The following is a 16,285-nucleotide window of genomic DNA, read 5'->3' as shown; positions in this document are numbered from 1 at the left end:
GAGTGTTGGGCTTAGGCTCTCCTGGTAGTTCAATTTATTTAATATACCGCAAATATAAAACCAAAGGTAAATCTAAGCGCTTTACAATAAAAAATAATAAAATTAATAAGAATAAAGATAAAATGGGGTAGGGAACAAAATTAGACTAAGCACAAATTACACATAAGCCAAAACGATAAGGAAAACATGAGGAAAGAGAGGAATCAGTAGGTTACAATAAAAACAGATGGCTGGGGAAAAGGAAGGGATGAACAATATGGTGGGGAAGGAAAACATATTTTGATTCTGCAAACACGAATCAAGAAAACTGATAGTAAAGGCTGGATGCATCTTTTACGAAAAAATGAAAGTTAAGAGCAGAAAGCCAAGGAGAAATAGTATGACTTAATCCTGAAAGTCACAAATTATTTTTCAGAACAGAGATAATAAGGCAAGGAATTCCAGAGAGTAGGAGCCATGACAGAAAAGTGAGGAATTCTTATGAAAGTCATGGAAAAGTCATCAAAATGAAGGAACAACTAATAACTGTTGTGAAGAGTTTAAGGTTCGATTTGATGAGTATGGAACCAGGAGACTAAATAAAAAGGAAGGGAGACCGCTTGATAGGATTTGATGAGAGAAAATGTTATATTTAAAAGGAATGCAATAGGACACCGGAAGGATATGTTCTGATTTTAGAAGTGGTATGACATGTCTGGGACCACTGCTCAGGCAATGGGCCTGATGGGCCGCCGCGGGAGCGGACTGCTGGGCAAGATGGACCTCTGGTCTGCCTCAGCGGAGGCAACTTCTTATGTTCTTATGATCAAACTTAGAACAGTGGTGAAATAATCTGGGCATCACAGATGTTTCTACCCTCTAGAGCCTCTGGATGGTGATCGAGCAAAACACAGGTGTGTGGACGGCTGGACACCACGGACCATGGGATGTCCTGAAGGGGGTCCTCGGGGCACTTTAGTTGGGACTTTACCCCTGATTTTGTAAGTTTAATGTGTATGGCCTACTTAAACTGTCTGGGTTCCCAGGCTCTGGTGGAAGGAGCACTGGTGGCTGTGCAAAGGGGGTTTGTCCACTGAAACTGTACGCCCTTCAGTGGATGTCCTCGGGCAGGGTCCAGAAACCCAGTCAGATAAAGACTGGTGAGACTGGGAGTCTATGCCTTTGCTGTCCCAGAGTAAATCTTCTGTTGTGGGAGATGCGGAAGCCCGGACAGAGACCGTGAGTCCAAAGGCAGTAGTAGCACTTGACCAGGAGGAGGACTCTGTACAATGCTGCGTAAGTCTGGTAGCGCTTTAGAAATAATTAATACTAGTAGTAGGACTCGACTGTACACCATCTGTTCAAGTGAACAGCCTTGTTAGAGCTTATATTTGTGCTGCTTCACGACAATGCGCCGGTGCACATGTCACAACAATCACAGGCTGCCCTCTGAGAATGTGGGTTCAACAACTGAACCATCCACCCTACAGTCCTGACCTTGGATTATTTCCTGTTCCAAGTTTTGAAGAAATCTCTCTATGGACAGCGGTTTTCAAGTGATGAAGATATCAAGGAAGCTGTGACATCCTGGTTTGAAGGTCAAACAGAATTCTTTTCTAAGGGGTTAAAGTCTTTGCAGGAAAAGTTGATGAAGTATATGGAGCTATCGGAGAATAGTTCCTACTGAGGAAGATAAATTATTGAACACCTCTCATATTTCCAGTTTTTCCCCACAGTGCTTCTTCCTTACCCGATATGTCCTGCAATTCATAGAAACATAGAAGATGACGGCAGATAAGGGCCATAGCCCATCAGGTCTGCCCACTCTACTGACCCACCCCCAAGTCTACTATCCTAGGGATCCCACTCCTGGTGACAGGTTCCCTTGGCTTAATCCTCTAAGGGATCCAACATGGGCATCCCATTTGCTCTTAAATTCTTGCATGCTGTTTGCCTCGATCACCTGCACCGGGAGCTCGTTCCAAGGATCAACCACTCTCTCGGTGAAGAAATATTTCCTGGTGTCGCCATGAAATTTCCTACCCCTGAGTTTGAGCGGATGCCCTCTTGTGACTGAGGGTCCTTTGAGAAAGAGAATCTCTTCTTCCATCTCGATATGGCCGGTAATATACTTAAACATCTCGATCATGTCTCCTCTCTCCCTACGTTCCTCGAGTGAGTACAGCCGCAAATTTTTCAGCCTTTCCTCGTACGATAGATCCTTGAGCTCCTAAACCATCCTGGTGGCCATCCGTTGCACCGACTCTACTCTCAGCACATCTTTTCTGTAGTGTGGCCTCCAGAATTGCACACAGTATTCCAAATGAGGTCTCACCATAGTTCTGTATAATGGCATTATGACGTCAGGCTTCCGGCTGACGAAACTCCTGCGGATGCAACCTAACAACTGTCATTTTGATTTTATTCTTAACATATAATGCCACTCCCCCCATACTTTTTGCTACTCTGACCCTCCTGAATAGATTATAGCCAGGTATAATTATATCCCAGTCATTCTCTGTAATTCATGTTTCTGTGTAGGGACACCCATTCTCTACTCCTGACACACTCCTTCAAAAGAAATAAGAATAATTTTTTAGCAATCACACATTTTGAAATTACCATAGAAGCCCGAGCATGCAAAAAATGAACAACATGAAACCCACTATGGGGTAATTTCTATATAAGGCACCCAATAAATCAGTGCCCCAAAAAGTGCTATTCTATAAACCGCACTTACAGTTAAGCGTGGTTATAGAATAACACTTATTCCCGGGAACCACGACTAAATTTAGGCATGGCCATTTGCATCAACAAAAATGAGTTGCTAATGTCTGCACCTAAATTTAGGCATGGATGACAATATTCTGTAACTGCACGCATAACAGAAAGTAATACTCCAATCCGCTCATGACCTGCTCATTTCCACACCTCGTTTTTTGATGTGTGTAAAATTTAAGTGTAGATATATAAACTTAAGGTTTAGATTAGATTAGATTAGATCCCGAGCCTAAATTTACACACATAATTAGCACCAATAATTGCTTGTTAAGACAATTATTGGCATTTATTAGCTGCTTGTTCAATTAAATTGCGTATGCAGTTTAGTGCTTTTTATAGAATTTGGGAGTGTGTGTGTAAATTTCTGCAAAAATAGTGACTTGAAAGTAAAAGGTTTAATTTATACAACATGAACATTACTTTTTATTTACAATTTAAGGGCTCCTTTTACAAAGCTGGGGTAGAGGTTTCTACCGCAGGCCAGCAAGATAAATGCTCCAACGCTCGTAGGAATTCTGTGAGCATCGGATCTTTTTCCTTGCTGGCCACGGTAGAAACATCTACCCCAGCTTTGTAAAAGCTATAGTAAGTATTTTGTGATATACAGAAAAAAATATAACTTTTTAATAAGGATTTTAGCATGATAGTGTGTGCAAATGGAGAACTAATTTTACTACTTTTTACATGGGTAAGCTTATCTGTGTAAAAAGCCCTGCTAAACCTGTCAGGCAGGGCAGAGCTGGCTAACCAACTATGCTAGAAGGATTTCATTTTGAAATTCCCTTGATTTTATTAAGCTGCAGACTTTATATCGGCTCCACAGTAGATGTAGAGTTTAGAGGGACCCTGAGTATTTGTAGTGTGGCTGGCCTTGCATTTTCAAGGGAAATTTCCATAGGGAATTCTCCTTTGAAAATATCCTTTCATGCTCACATGGACAAAATACTCCACTGGCCTGCAGGCACCTGATGAGGTTTTGAAATTCCCTAACAATATCCTTTCTCATATGTACAATGAGCAGGAATATCAAGATTATGTAGATTTGTGAACCTTACCAGTATTCTGTTTTTACTGTCTTTTTCAGCCTTCTAATTTTCCCTACAAGGAAGAGATTGCCTCCATGGATCCTACATGTCTCATTACAATTATTGTCATTTTTATAAGCATCATCTTGGCTTTTAAGGTATGTTGTACATGTTTATATTTTTTATTTCTCTTTTATATTTACCACAGGATGGCTGCTGGGAGCCCCGTTTCATTCCATTTCATCCATAGAAAAGAGAAGAATGTATAATATTCCTACTCCACTAAAGTTATTGCTTTAGAGGTGATCTGAGTGAAAAAATGAAGGATGCAGAGATTTGTTGTGTTAAATGAGGGTTCCCCAAACCTGGCCTGGAGACCCCGACAGCCAGAAGAATATATGAGAGTGGAGGAGTAGATTAGAGGTTAAAACTGCTGCCTCAATACTCTAAGATTGTTGGTTCAATCCCAGTACTGCTTCTTGTGACCCTGGGCAAGTCACTTAAACCCCCATTGCCCCAGTTTCCATGTTTAGATTGTGAGCCTGCCTGGCAGATAGGGAAAATAATTAGTGTACCTTATTAGATCATGAACCGCTCAAATGGCTGTGTCGATGGGCAGTATATCAAATAATTCAAAAAAAATTGAAGAAAAACTGGAATTGTCCAAAAGAAGAAATCAAATACAAACGGAGGACAAAAAGTATCAAGTATAAATGAACTACCAGACCTTAAATTTCCCAAGGCATGAATTTTATTCAAAATTTTTTCCGCCCTTGTTGGGAAAAACAATCCATCATAGGTCATTTGGTAAAGTGACTAGTGCTGAACAAAAAATTGTCAAGAGAGATGTCTTACACCAACCTACAGTTATATTTATTTCAATGCAATATAAAAAGACCATTTAAAGCCTTTTTATACTGCTTTGAAATAAATGTAACAGTAGGTTGGCGTAAGACATCTCTCTTGCCTCTTTTCTAACCTTGAAACATGTCACAACATGCAGAGACTTGTTTCAACAGGCTTGCTACTTTCCTTCATACTCAGGTAGATAAATAATTGAACGCCCCTCATATCTTTTCTCCATAGAGGACCTAGAACAGATATCTGCTGCAGTACATCGGTATCGGTGCATTGAAAGAATAGAGATTGTACCTGTTCACATGCTTCTCCGGGAACTGCAACAAGGATTTAGCAGAACCCAGATTACTGTGTCTTGGTAGCAAGGAAGTGTGGGTCCGATATTCAAAAACACTTGTCTGTATAGCAGCAACCAGTATCTCCCAAATTCTGTATATGGCGCTTTGAGTTGCATGCACAACTTAATTGAATAATGAGCCAATTAGCACTTTTGGCTTCACAAGCAATTTGCATTAATTACTTTTAATCTAAATTTATATGCATAAATTTTGGCGCAGGATCTGTACCAACAGGAGGGCACGGAAATGTAAGGGCTAGGGGAGATCAGAGGCATTCTTCAAAATTACTCTTAAAGCAGACAAGTTCTAAAATCCCCAGAGAGTATCCCTCTTGCACACCAATGCACATAGTTCTTTTCTGAAATATACTTTATTGAATAAATGTAGCTAATTTATTATCAGTTTGTAGATTCTCAAATGCTTGTCACCCTAAGGCAAAAGACTTCTTAATTCTAAGTTCTGCAGCAGTAGGTGGAGCTGGAATTTTTGAAGATAAAGGAAGCTTTATAGTAGAAAGTGGGAAAATTGGCAGGTCCATGAAGGTGGTTCCAGAGGTGAGACGCTGTGTGGTGCAGTACTGTGTGCGGTGGAAAGACAAGTTCACTCTAGGAGAGCAGAGAGACATGAGGTTTTGAAACAATATGGAAATGTCTGACCTCATAGGGTAAAAAGGGACCAAGAAGAATACCCATAAGGCCAGAGGGCGAGGTGAAAAGACTAATAGGAACAGAGCTTGACACTAGTAGTGCTGCCCAATTCTCTGATTTTGAATGGATTCACTGATTTCACTTCGGTGAATCAATTCAAATCGATTCTGTCTCCAAAAAAATCAGGCTCACCGGTTTCAGTGCCTAACCCACCACCATTACCACCACTACCACCGGTGAGACCTGATATACCAGGGCCTTCCCTCTGCTGCATCATTGATGTAAACAATAACTTAGCTTATTTCAGTGCAGGAGAGACAGTTGCTGACATAGCTATGTTTTGTACACTGTGTCAAGGCAAATGGACTCCTGAGAAAATAAAACAGTCATCACCACTTGCACTCAAATCAATTACATATGTATAAATTCACGCTGAGCATATCTAGCTCGTATATATACCTTATGAATGATGTTGCGGAGATAGCTGCTGTCCAAAAATCATGACTAGATCTTTAGACAAAACTTTAAAGTCCTCCAAAGATGTACAAAATTTGGCCCACTGGTATACTGGATTTGAGTGCATATGGATGAAAACTATCAAATTGTAAGTATGCATTTCTCTCCACCGGTTTATGGTATAATGTAGTTTTTAAAAACTCTCTGTCTTTGAAAACATGAACATCCAGAAAATTGATTTGATTCAAATGTTGCTGTGCTCTACACTGAAGATAACTATCACAAGCATTTATCCATTCAAGAAACTTTTTCACTGCATTTTGTGGCCCTGTCCAGATTAAAAAATATCGTCCAGGAACCTCGTCCAAATTTTAACATATTGGAACCATTCTGATCAGTAAATACATTGATCCTCAAACCTGGCCACAAATAAAGTGGCTACAGATGGTGTTAAAGATGCACCCATTGCCACCCATGTTTTTTTAAGTAAAATTTATCCTGAAACCAAAAATGATTTCTATTAATAACCAAGTGTGCCAGTTGCATTAAGAGCTCGGTAGTTAACCACAAATTAGTTGTTCTGGTGTCCAAATTTTCACGGATAATGTCTATTGCAGATTGCTGTGGAATCATAGTGTATAGTGAAGTAATATCCATCGTTAACTAGAATATCAGAATCAGAAACTTAAATATCCAGTACCAGTTGCAAAAAATGAGTGGTATCCTGCAAATAAGACTGTACAGCTATCGCACATGGTTGTAAAAAATAATCAATAAATTGCCCTGCTGGTTCCAAAATCAATCTTCTCATGCTCACTATAGGATGACCCGGTGGAGATTGAACATTTTTGTGAATTTTAGGCAAAAAATATATGCGAGGGGTTGTGTGGTAGGTTGGACAGAAAAAGGCTTCTTCCTTGCTAATAAACATCCCTTCTTGACTGCACTGTCCACCAAAAACCGTAAATTGTCATTGATACAGGGAAGAGGATCTTCAAGAAGTTTGTAAGCTATGAAATTTGCCAGTTGTCTCTGGCCCTCAATCCTATAAGCTCCTGTGGTTTGTACAACCACTACACCACTTTTGTCATCTCGCAAAATCATCAACTGATGATTATCACGTAACTCTCTTAGCACTGACCTCTGCATAGCTGTCATATTCTTACCCCTAAATGTTGGCAATGAACTCTCCCAGTTCATCAATTACTGCAATACTAAATTACGGTAGGTTAGCAGTGCAGGATCAATATTGTCTGAAGGACACCACCGAGATTTGGGGCGCTTAATTGATATATCCAAAGAGGGAGTATGAATGGAATAGAACAGATGGATCTGCAGCTTTCTGAAAAATGGAAAAACACCAGCCGTGTTTTAAAAGGGTCAGATGGAATAAAATTTAACCCCCAACTCTAAAACTTGCATCTGGTTAGCTGACAAAGTAAGGTTTGAAATTTTGATAACTGATGATATCATTGAGGAGACCATCTGGCCACTTAATGACAGTCTTGCATGATTCTTCCTCTGGTGTACGGCGGTTTGCGCTGGTGCTGCTGCTTTTGAAACCCCACCTTCCAATTACTGCACCTGCCACCTTGGCCACGGTCATTGTGGTTAGCATAACACTTATCATGTTTACTGCTGTCACCTGAAACATCTTCAACACTATGATCTGAATCCTCCTAGCCTTCAAAATGTTTTCTCATAGCAGTCACTCCTCTGTCCTTGCTCATCCATGGGTATACTGTATTCAGCTGGTTATACTGTATTCAACAGGATATAGTTCTGGTGCCCAATATAATACAACTGGGTAATTGAATAAATTGAATATTGTTCCAAAGGAAATGTAGCACAAACAGCAAAAAAGGAACAATAATAGTTATTAATACAGTTTCAAAAATGGCGTTTAGAATCCAAAAGTAGAGTAAAATAACTCAGCATAGGGAAAAACCCTTTTATAAACTTTCATAGAATCAATCATTGCACCATCTTGTTAGAATAAATGATTTTTAAATAACTTCATAGATTCATAAGTAATTCTTAAATCTCCATAATGTGAAAATAAAGTCCAAAGTCCAAAGTTTTGTGAAAAGCTAATATAAGTAAACAGATTTAGTTTCAATGTCTCTGCAGCGGTGACCCAGCGGGGTTCTGACGCGTTTCGCGTAATGCTATTAGCGGGTTCTCTGAGGAAGCCAGGACGGCGAAACGCGTCAGAACCCCGCTGGGTCACCGCTGCAGAGACATTGAAACTAAATCTGTTTACTTATATTAGCTTTTCACAAAACTTTGGACTTTGGACTTTATTTTCACATTATGGAGATTTAAGAATTACTTATGAATCTATGAAGTTATTTAAAAATCATTTATTCTAACAAGATGGTGCAATGATTGATTCTATGAAAGTTTATAAAAGGGTTTTTCCCTATGCTGAGTTATTTTACTCTACTTTTGGATTCTAAACGCCATTTTTGAAACTGTATTAATAACTATTATTGTTCCTTTTTTGCTGTTTGTTCAACAGGATATAACCACTCATACAGGTAAGCAGGCTGCAGTATGTACGAGGCTACATTACATACATTGCATTGCTCACACATCATGGCAGGAAGTGACTGCAGCAGTAAAATTCTAGAAAGTGAGAATAGAGTTAAACATATTTTTTAGAGCTATGCTTTAAAGACTAGTATAAGGCTGCCAGGGGCAGAACTGTGTATAACTTATTCTTCGGCCAGCATGCTGGTTTGGTGGTTTTCCTTTGAATTGTCTCCAACTTGTCAATGTCTTTTTGATTTGAAATTTCCAAAATAATGAGGAGCTTTGAAAAATGTACCTCATTTGGCTTAATCAGGGAACAGCTGTTCATTTACGTATGTGTACTTAAATGGGAAGGGGGAGGTTTGTATCAGCCTTTTGTTTTCCAAGCATTCCAGAACAGAGAAGGAAAACCAACAGATGAAGCTGTGTAAAATCTTCCAATGATATTGTCACTGGATCCAGTTAACCCTTGTCAGCGTGTATAGCTGGACTTTTATGATTTAAAATTAAGGAAAGGAAACTGAACAAAGCTGGGTTTAAATAAGAGCTGCCTATGCCGGGTTAATGAACGTGATCACATTTTTGTGCTTGAAAATTCATGACCCTTGGATGACCAAATTTAAATTAGTGGGAGAATTATTTATAGAGGCACAGGCGCAGATGGTGGATACAGCCTTAGCCCATATAGATACTGAGCAGGCATTTGATAGTGTCTTGTGGGGACTGTATGTGGGAGGTACTGGCTCACTTTGACGGAGATTTTCAGACAAATAAAACCATTATATTCCACTCCTGAGGCACAAGTTCAGATTAATAGCAGGCTTTCGCAGGTTTTTCCTTTGAAACAAGACGCAGAGCAAGGATGTCCATGTCCCCAGTTTATTTGTTTAATGTTTGGAGCTCTTTGCTGTGAAATTACATTTAGATGCTAATATCTAAGGCATATATTGTAGGTTGGCAGATATGAATTAAAAGCTCTTTTTGCCGATGTGACCTTCTGCTGATGACAGATCCACAGAGTACACTCTAGTAAATTCTCAAGCTTGCAAGTAAACCTATGGAAATCCTCCCAATTGGAAGTGTCTTTGGGCCACTACAGATTGTGGCAGGGAATCTGTTCCTTTCAGAGGCCCTACAAGGCTTAAGTATTTGTGGGTCATAATGGCAAGCTTGAAATTAGCGATAATTATCTTTCCTCCAGAGCATAAGTGGAGCATATTTTTTCAAATGACCTAATGTGCAGCTAACCCTTCTGCAGAGGTTTCACCTGAATAATCCCTTTTGTTTCCCATTCATTAAAACCTATATTCTGCATCCTTGGGGAGAAGTCAGCATATCTCTGCAGAGGCAAATAAACAGAAAAATCTCTGGGAATCCAAAACATTTACACCCATTTTTCCAAGCCCTTTCAGTTGATGTAATAAGAATATGTTTCAGTATGAGCAGGAGATTAGGTCCCTCCACATGCAGGAGATAAGATAAAGCATAGTGTTTGGACATCTGTCTCTCCAGTTCAAAATTACAGTATTCACTTCTTCCCTGAATTGAACCACATTATATACACTGGGGGAGGGGTGCTAAGTGTGATTCTATTAAAGCTATACACTCCTTGTAGAATCACGCTAAGCGCTGTTCTAGTCAGCACCAATTTTTTTAGGTGCCATACATAAGGCAGGACCATCAGGTCTTCAGGAGATTAGCAAAAGCAATCAAAATGAATTCCAAATATAAAGCACAGACGGTAGCAAAAATTCCAGGCGTGTGGTCTGATACATTGTGAATCAATGCTTTCTTTGCTCGCTTGAGTTTAGTTTACTTTGCAGGAATGCTAATTCTCTAAAGGCTCTCTGTCTGTTTTTGCAATCAGTAGTCCTGCTGTAGCTGATTTTTTTCCTGCCTTGTTTCTCAAGGCTAATTTCCAAAAACTCAACAGTAGAAAAATTATCTTGTGGTACAGTTCTGAAAAAAGTAGAATAACAAAACCACAGGGTATTTTCCTTTCTCATTTTAGGGTTACGTGATTACATGTGTGTGGAACTGCTACCGATACATTACCAGCAAAAACTCCTCTGATGTCTTGGTGTATATAACTAGCAATGATACTACGGTAAGCATGATTTGCATCTGTCTTTTCAATAGTTAAAATAAGGGTAAACTTTTCAATTAGCTCAGTGATGACATAGCTAGCCGTGTTATGCCCTGCTAAGTTAAGAAAAATTTCATCCGCAATTTTTTCCACTAGGTTGTAGCTGACTACACTTATAATTTAGCTTAGGCATCCATAATGTAGCTAGCTATGTTTCCTCTGAGTAGTCCTCGGACTGAAAATGCAGCCCTATATGTCCTGGTAGCTCAGTCTTTAAAACAGTCCACACCCTGGAGTCAGTGGTATCTTACCTTCCCAAATCTGACAGCCTGATCTTTTCACCCACTCTTAGAGTTGATCTTCTTCATGTATGATCCTGAAGCTCCAATCTTCAACATAACAGCCAATTCTCAGATTAACCCTTCATGGACTTTTTAAACACCAAAGCCCCCTACCCCTTACCCAGTATAAGACCAGAGAAGTTCCTTCATCCAACTTAACCATTCCTATAGAACCTCCCAGAATTTCAGTGGTCTAATGACTATATTTAGTCTCTCAGTTGTAATTTTCAAAGCCTGCATCTAACAGACTTACTTTGCTAGATCACTGAACATTTACTTACCTCAAGCTTCATTATTCAAGTTTACTTAATGAAATGAAGTAAGTTCTAAGTAAAAACGATACGTGTTGTTTCTCCAAGGACAAACAAGTATTATATTCTCACATGTGAGTGATATCATCCAAGGAGCCTAATATGGACACTGTTAAGTGTACTGTCACTTTAAATCTTTGAGGTAGCATCCCCACTGCATGCGATTAGATGCCTTCCTTCCAGACACTGATGCTTGGGACCTTCAATCTTTAGTTTTCCACAGAGCAGAGAAGCTGTGTTGTTCAGTCTCTCTCTTCAGCACATCAAAAAAGTTCTTTTAACCTATTAAGTTAAACTGAGTTTTTTCTCCACTTTTGTTTTTATTTTTTGTTAAATGAAGATATAAGGGGATATAACATTGGAGTAGTCTTTTGTGTTTATATTGGGGCATGTATTTATAGAGTAATTTGTGTGCAACATGCCCTCTCCTGAGTATATTTGTGGTAATTGAAATCGCCCATTATTATACTGTTGCCCAATTTGCCAGATTTCCTAATCTCTGTAAATATTTCTTCATCTGTATCCTTATTCTGTCCTGGGGAACAATAGTACAACCATACCTGTATATTCCTTCCTTTCACATGTGGAATTTCTATCCATATGGATTCCACATTGCTACCTATGTCATGAAGAATGTTTATTTTGTTTCATTCAATTCCCTCTTTAACATATATCACAACCTCCCATCCAATTTGATCTATTCTATCATTGTGATAAAATTTGTACCTCGATAATACAGGGTCCCATATGTTGTCCTTCTACCAGGTCTCTCAGATGTCTATTATATCTACCTCTTCATTTAGTGCATAGCTCTTCCATTTTATTGTTTAGACAACTAGCATTTGTATACGCACTTCAGATTGTGGTTTTTTCCTTGCATTTAAAGGTTGCTTTGAAGTAGATAAGGATAATTTGCATCTACTTTCCTCTTAAACACTTCTGGCTTTCTTTCATCATTATTGAAACATAAGAACATAAGAATTGCCGCTATTGGGTCAGACCAGTGGTTCATCGTGCCTAGCAGTCCGCTCATGCAGTGGCCCTTGGTCAAAGACCAGTGCCCTAACTGAGATTAGCCCTACCTGCGTATGTTCTGGTTCAGCAGGAACTTGTCTAACTTTGTCTTGAATCCCTGGAGGGTGTTTTCCCCTACAACAGACTCCGGAATAGCATTCCAGTTTTCTACCACTCTCTGAGTGAAGAAGAACTTTCTTACATTCGTACGGAATCTATCCCCTTTCAATTATAGAGAGTGCCCTCTCGTTCTCCCTACCTTGGAGAGGGTGAACAACCTGTCCTTATCTACTAAGTACCTTGAATGTTTCGATCATGGCCCAGTTTCTCTAATCTTTCACTATACGGCAACTCCTCCAGCCCCTTAACCATCTTAGTCGCCCTTCTCTGGACCCTTTCAAGTGGCATCATGTCCTTCATGTACAGCGACCAGTGCTGGATGCAGTACTCCAAGTGAGGGCGCATCATTGCCCGATACAGCGGCATGATAACCTTTTCCGATCTGTTCGTGATCCCCTTCTTTATCATTCCTAGCATTCTGTTTGGGTCCTGTGCGTGGAACGAGGAGCATTTCTGAAAATGCTGCCCTGGAGGATTTGGATTTCAGCTTTCTACCTAAGAGCCTAAATTTGGCTTCCAGAACCTCCCTCCCACATTTTCCTATGTCATTAGTACCTACATGTACCAAGATAGCTGGCTCCACTCCACCCCCCCCCCCAGCACAACCTAAAATCCTATCTAGGTGACGTGTGAGGTCTGCCACCTTTGCACCAGGCAGGCAAGCGACCAGGTGATCCTCGCACCCACCAGCCACCCAGCTATCTACATGTCTAATGATCAAATCCCCAACTATAGCTGTCCTAACCCTTCCCTGCAGGACAGATGCCCCTGGAGAATTATCCTCGGTGCGAGTAGATATTGCATCCCTTGGTGGGCAGGTCCTGGCTACATGATTATTTACTATCTTACCGGGGAGATGTTCTCCTTTTTATGCAACCTCCCTCCTTCAAGGCAGCACAAGGGCTACCAGACTGGAAGTGGGACTTCTCTACAATGTCCCTGTAGGTCTCTTCTATGTACCTCTCTGTCTCCCTTAGCTCCTGCGCTACTCTAGCCTCAAGGGAACAGACTCATTCTCTGAGAGCTAAGAGCTCTTTGCATCGAACACACACATAACCTCTTGCCACTGGGTGATAATCATACATGTGGTACTACAATTCTTAATAATAATTAGCCATAATATTTTTTAAATGTTGCCAAATAAATTTGCAAATTTTGTGCACAGAATTTGAATTTTTTTGTGTGCAGAATTTTGAATCCCTTTGCACAGAATTCCACCTGGAGTAATATTTTCAACTGCACTGTCTAGATATTGCAACTGAATATCTGCCTCAGCAGCATTTATAAAGCTAGCAGGCACCACTGTAGGGCAAGCAGAACATGATAAGCCAGTTAAGCAAGGCAGGAGGGCACTGACATTTTAGGAGTGCCAAGCCCATGCTCTCCATTGCTGTGTGTGCTGCTCTTTCGAATAGGAAGTTATTAAAGGAGAAAGGACAAAGCCATGCTAGACTGCAGATCTGTGAAGAAGGCCTTGTGTCACTATAGTGGAGCTGGGGGAATAGAGATAAGATGATAATGAGCTTGGGGAAGGGGGGCATTAGCAGCCCTAGCTGTATCCCTGTGCTGCTCCAAGATAAATGCTTTTAACATCAGGTCTTCCATGTATACTGCAGAAAACTCTCAATTGGCTTCCCTAGATGTCTCCTAAGTGCTTGTAGCACATTGTGTTCATCACTCACTGTAGCTTTGCCAAAGACGATACTGATGAGGCTGAGTAAATATAACACAGAGCTCGGACAAGCCTATCCATTGCCTGTTATGGTTATACACAGCTAAATAAACAATGTGATCTTCGCCCATCGTTTTATGCATCTCTGCTGTTATTTTGACAAGGCACTTAATAAAAAAAAAAAAGACAAGGAAATTAGTAGCTATGTATGTACTGTAAAAAGAAAAAAAATACCACTTTGTTATAACAGTCTAGAGTTGTATTTCAAAGACCAGAGAAGTTTTTTTAGTGTAAGAAAAGCCACAACTGCATGAATAAACCAAAATGGATCATTTACAACCACAATATTTTGATTTTGCAAATCAGTGCATTTTTGTAGACTTACAAAATATAGTATTGGAATTGGGAGATTTTCTTAATGGCTATATGGGAGAAAAGTAGCTCTTACTTTGCAACTTTTTGTAAGTTCAGCCAGCGAAAGGAGTTTTATTATATATCTGTCTCCAAGGAACAGCACCAGAAAATATGTAGTGTGCCAGAAACTGAGAGGAGTAACTGAAGGCTGACTTACCCTCTACAAATTAAATTTTCTCCTGCCTTATGGAGCATGCATTGTACATTATATTTATGTATAAAGAAAACTTTACATACTGGTACTGTAAATGTTTTAAAATACTCACTCAAAAACTAAGATAAAAGTTCAATATGATTTTATTATTGTTTGACTCAATTTCAAATTACTTAGACACATACAGTACCATAAATTACTATGAAACTTTGTGTGTGTAAGTGCTTAAAAATGAGTCCCTAAATTATTTCTATTCCTCACCATTATAAAATTTCTAGGCAGAATATAAATTGACACAATTTAAATCAGTTCAGTGCAATTAGGAATCAAGATAATGGAATAATATGGCATTTTAAGCTTGTTTCTCTATTGTTGGTCTCCTAAGCATTGTTTGAATCTGTGGAAACATCGCACAGTGAATTGAATTTGATTTCAACTTGAGATGGGGACTGCATATTAAATAAGACAAAAAGACCTGGTATAATATGTATGTTTAACCTGTAAGTTGTTCTGAGCTTTTGGGGGACAATGGGATACGAATTAAATAAATAGCTGCAAATGAAGTGTGTTATTATCAAAAAGAACTTATCCCTTTAGCAGCTGCCACTGTACAGATAAATCTCCCTCCCTGTCCATTAGTTTTCAGCTATATTAAGTGCCACTGATCAATTACTCTGATTTCTTCAGCACTATTCATTTGTATGGAATTTTATAACGGTTTTTATTGTGCAGATATGCCAGTATATAAGGCCAAATTCTGCATAGTATGCCTATAGTAGGTACCCTAATTGCAGACGCCTAGCAACACCTAAATTTGGGACCAACGCACAACTGTTTTTTTAATTGGCGTAATCAATGTGGTAATTGGCCATGCCAGCTTTCAGTCGATCAAAAAAAATGTTTAAATTATTGCTTAGGAGTTTGATGCCGAACTCTTAGGATGCCTAGTGACACCTAAGTCGAGGCACCCTCCAATTTCTAACAATGCTTACCTGAAAAGTAGGTTTGATTAGGGGCAGAGAATAGGCGTGGTTGATTTAGGCGTCACTAGTCATCCGAGTTAGGCGCCAATAAATTAGGCCAAGTAAAACTTGGCCTAATATACCTGCACAAACCTCCAGGATGCCTAGCAATGCCTAAGCACTCTTAGGTGGTGCTAGGCGGGATTCTATAAATAATGCCTAGCGGTTGATAGACGCTGTTTGTAGAATCCGGCCCAAATTGCCTTATAGAATTGTCTGTCTTCTTGTATGTGACTTTAGTGTAGAAATGTTCTGGGCTGGAGTTTGGGTGGAGCAAAGGCAGACTCGTAATTTACATGTGTACTTTATAAAATATGCCTAATTTCACATATTCCCCTGGATTCTATACATGGCACCCACATTCGCATGTGGGCCATTAAGTCATTAACTGGCTGCTAGAAATCAATTATTGGTGTTCATTAGCACTAATTTGGATTTGCGCAAGGATCTGGCTAGGCATGGTTCAATATCAGTCTGTGCCCAAATTCTCTCACGTGTAATCACAAAGGGGGTGTGGCCATAGGAGGGGCAT

General features: G+C 39.7%; 1 protein-coding gene across 1 annotated transcript in view; it reads left to right on the top strand.

The window, feature by feature from the left end:
• The window catches only part of LAPTM4B (lysosomal protein transmembrane 4 beta), a 116,094-nt gene that overhangs the window by 56,387 nt on the left and 43,422 nt on the right, over positions 1-16,285 (top strand). Inside the window, exons 5-6 of the mRNA XM_033930189.1 lie at positions 3,845-3,943; positions 10,631-10,726. Of these exons, the coding sequence (XP_033786080.1) occupies positions 3,845-3,943; positions 10,631-10,726 (195 nt within the window). The remainder of the gene's footprint in view (positions 1-3,844; positions 3,944-10,630; positions 10,727-16,285) is intronic.

This window comes from Geotrypetes seraphini, chromosome 2 (genome assembly GCF_902459505.1).
Source record: "Geotrypetes seraphini chromosome 2, aGeoSer1.1, whole genome shotgun sequence".
Lineage (NCBI taxonomy): Eukaryota > Metazoa > Chordata > Amphibia > Gymnophiona > Dermophiidae > Geotrypetes > Geotrypetes seraphini.
The sequence above is the reverse complement of the archived record's forward strand: the minus strand, read 5'-3'. Positions and strand labels throughout refer to the sequence as shown.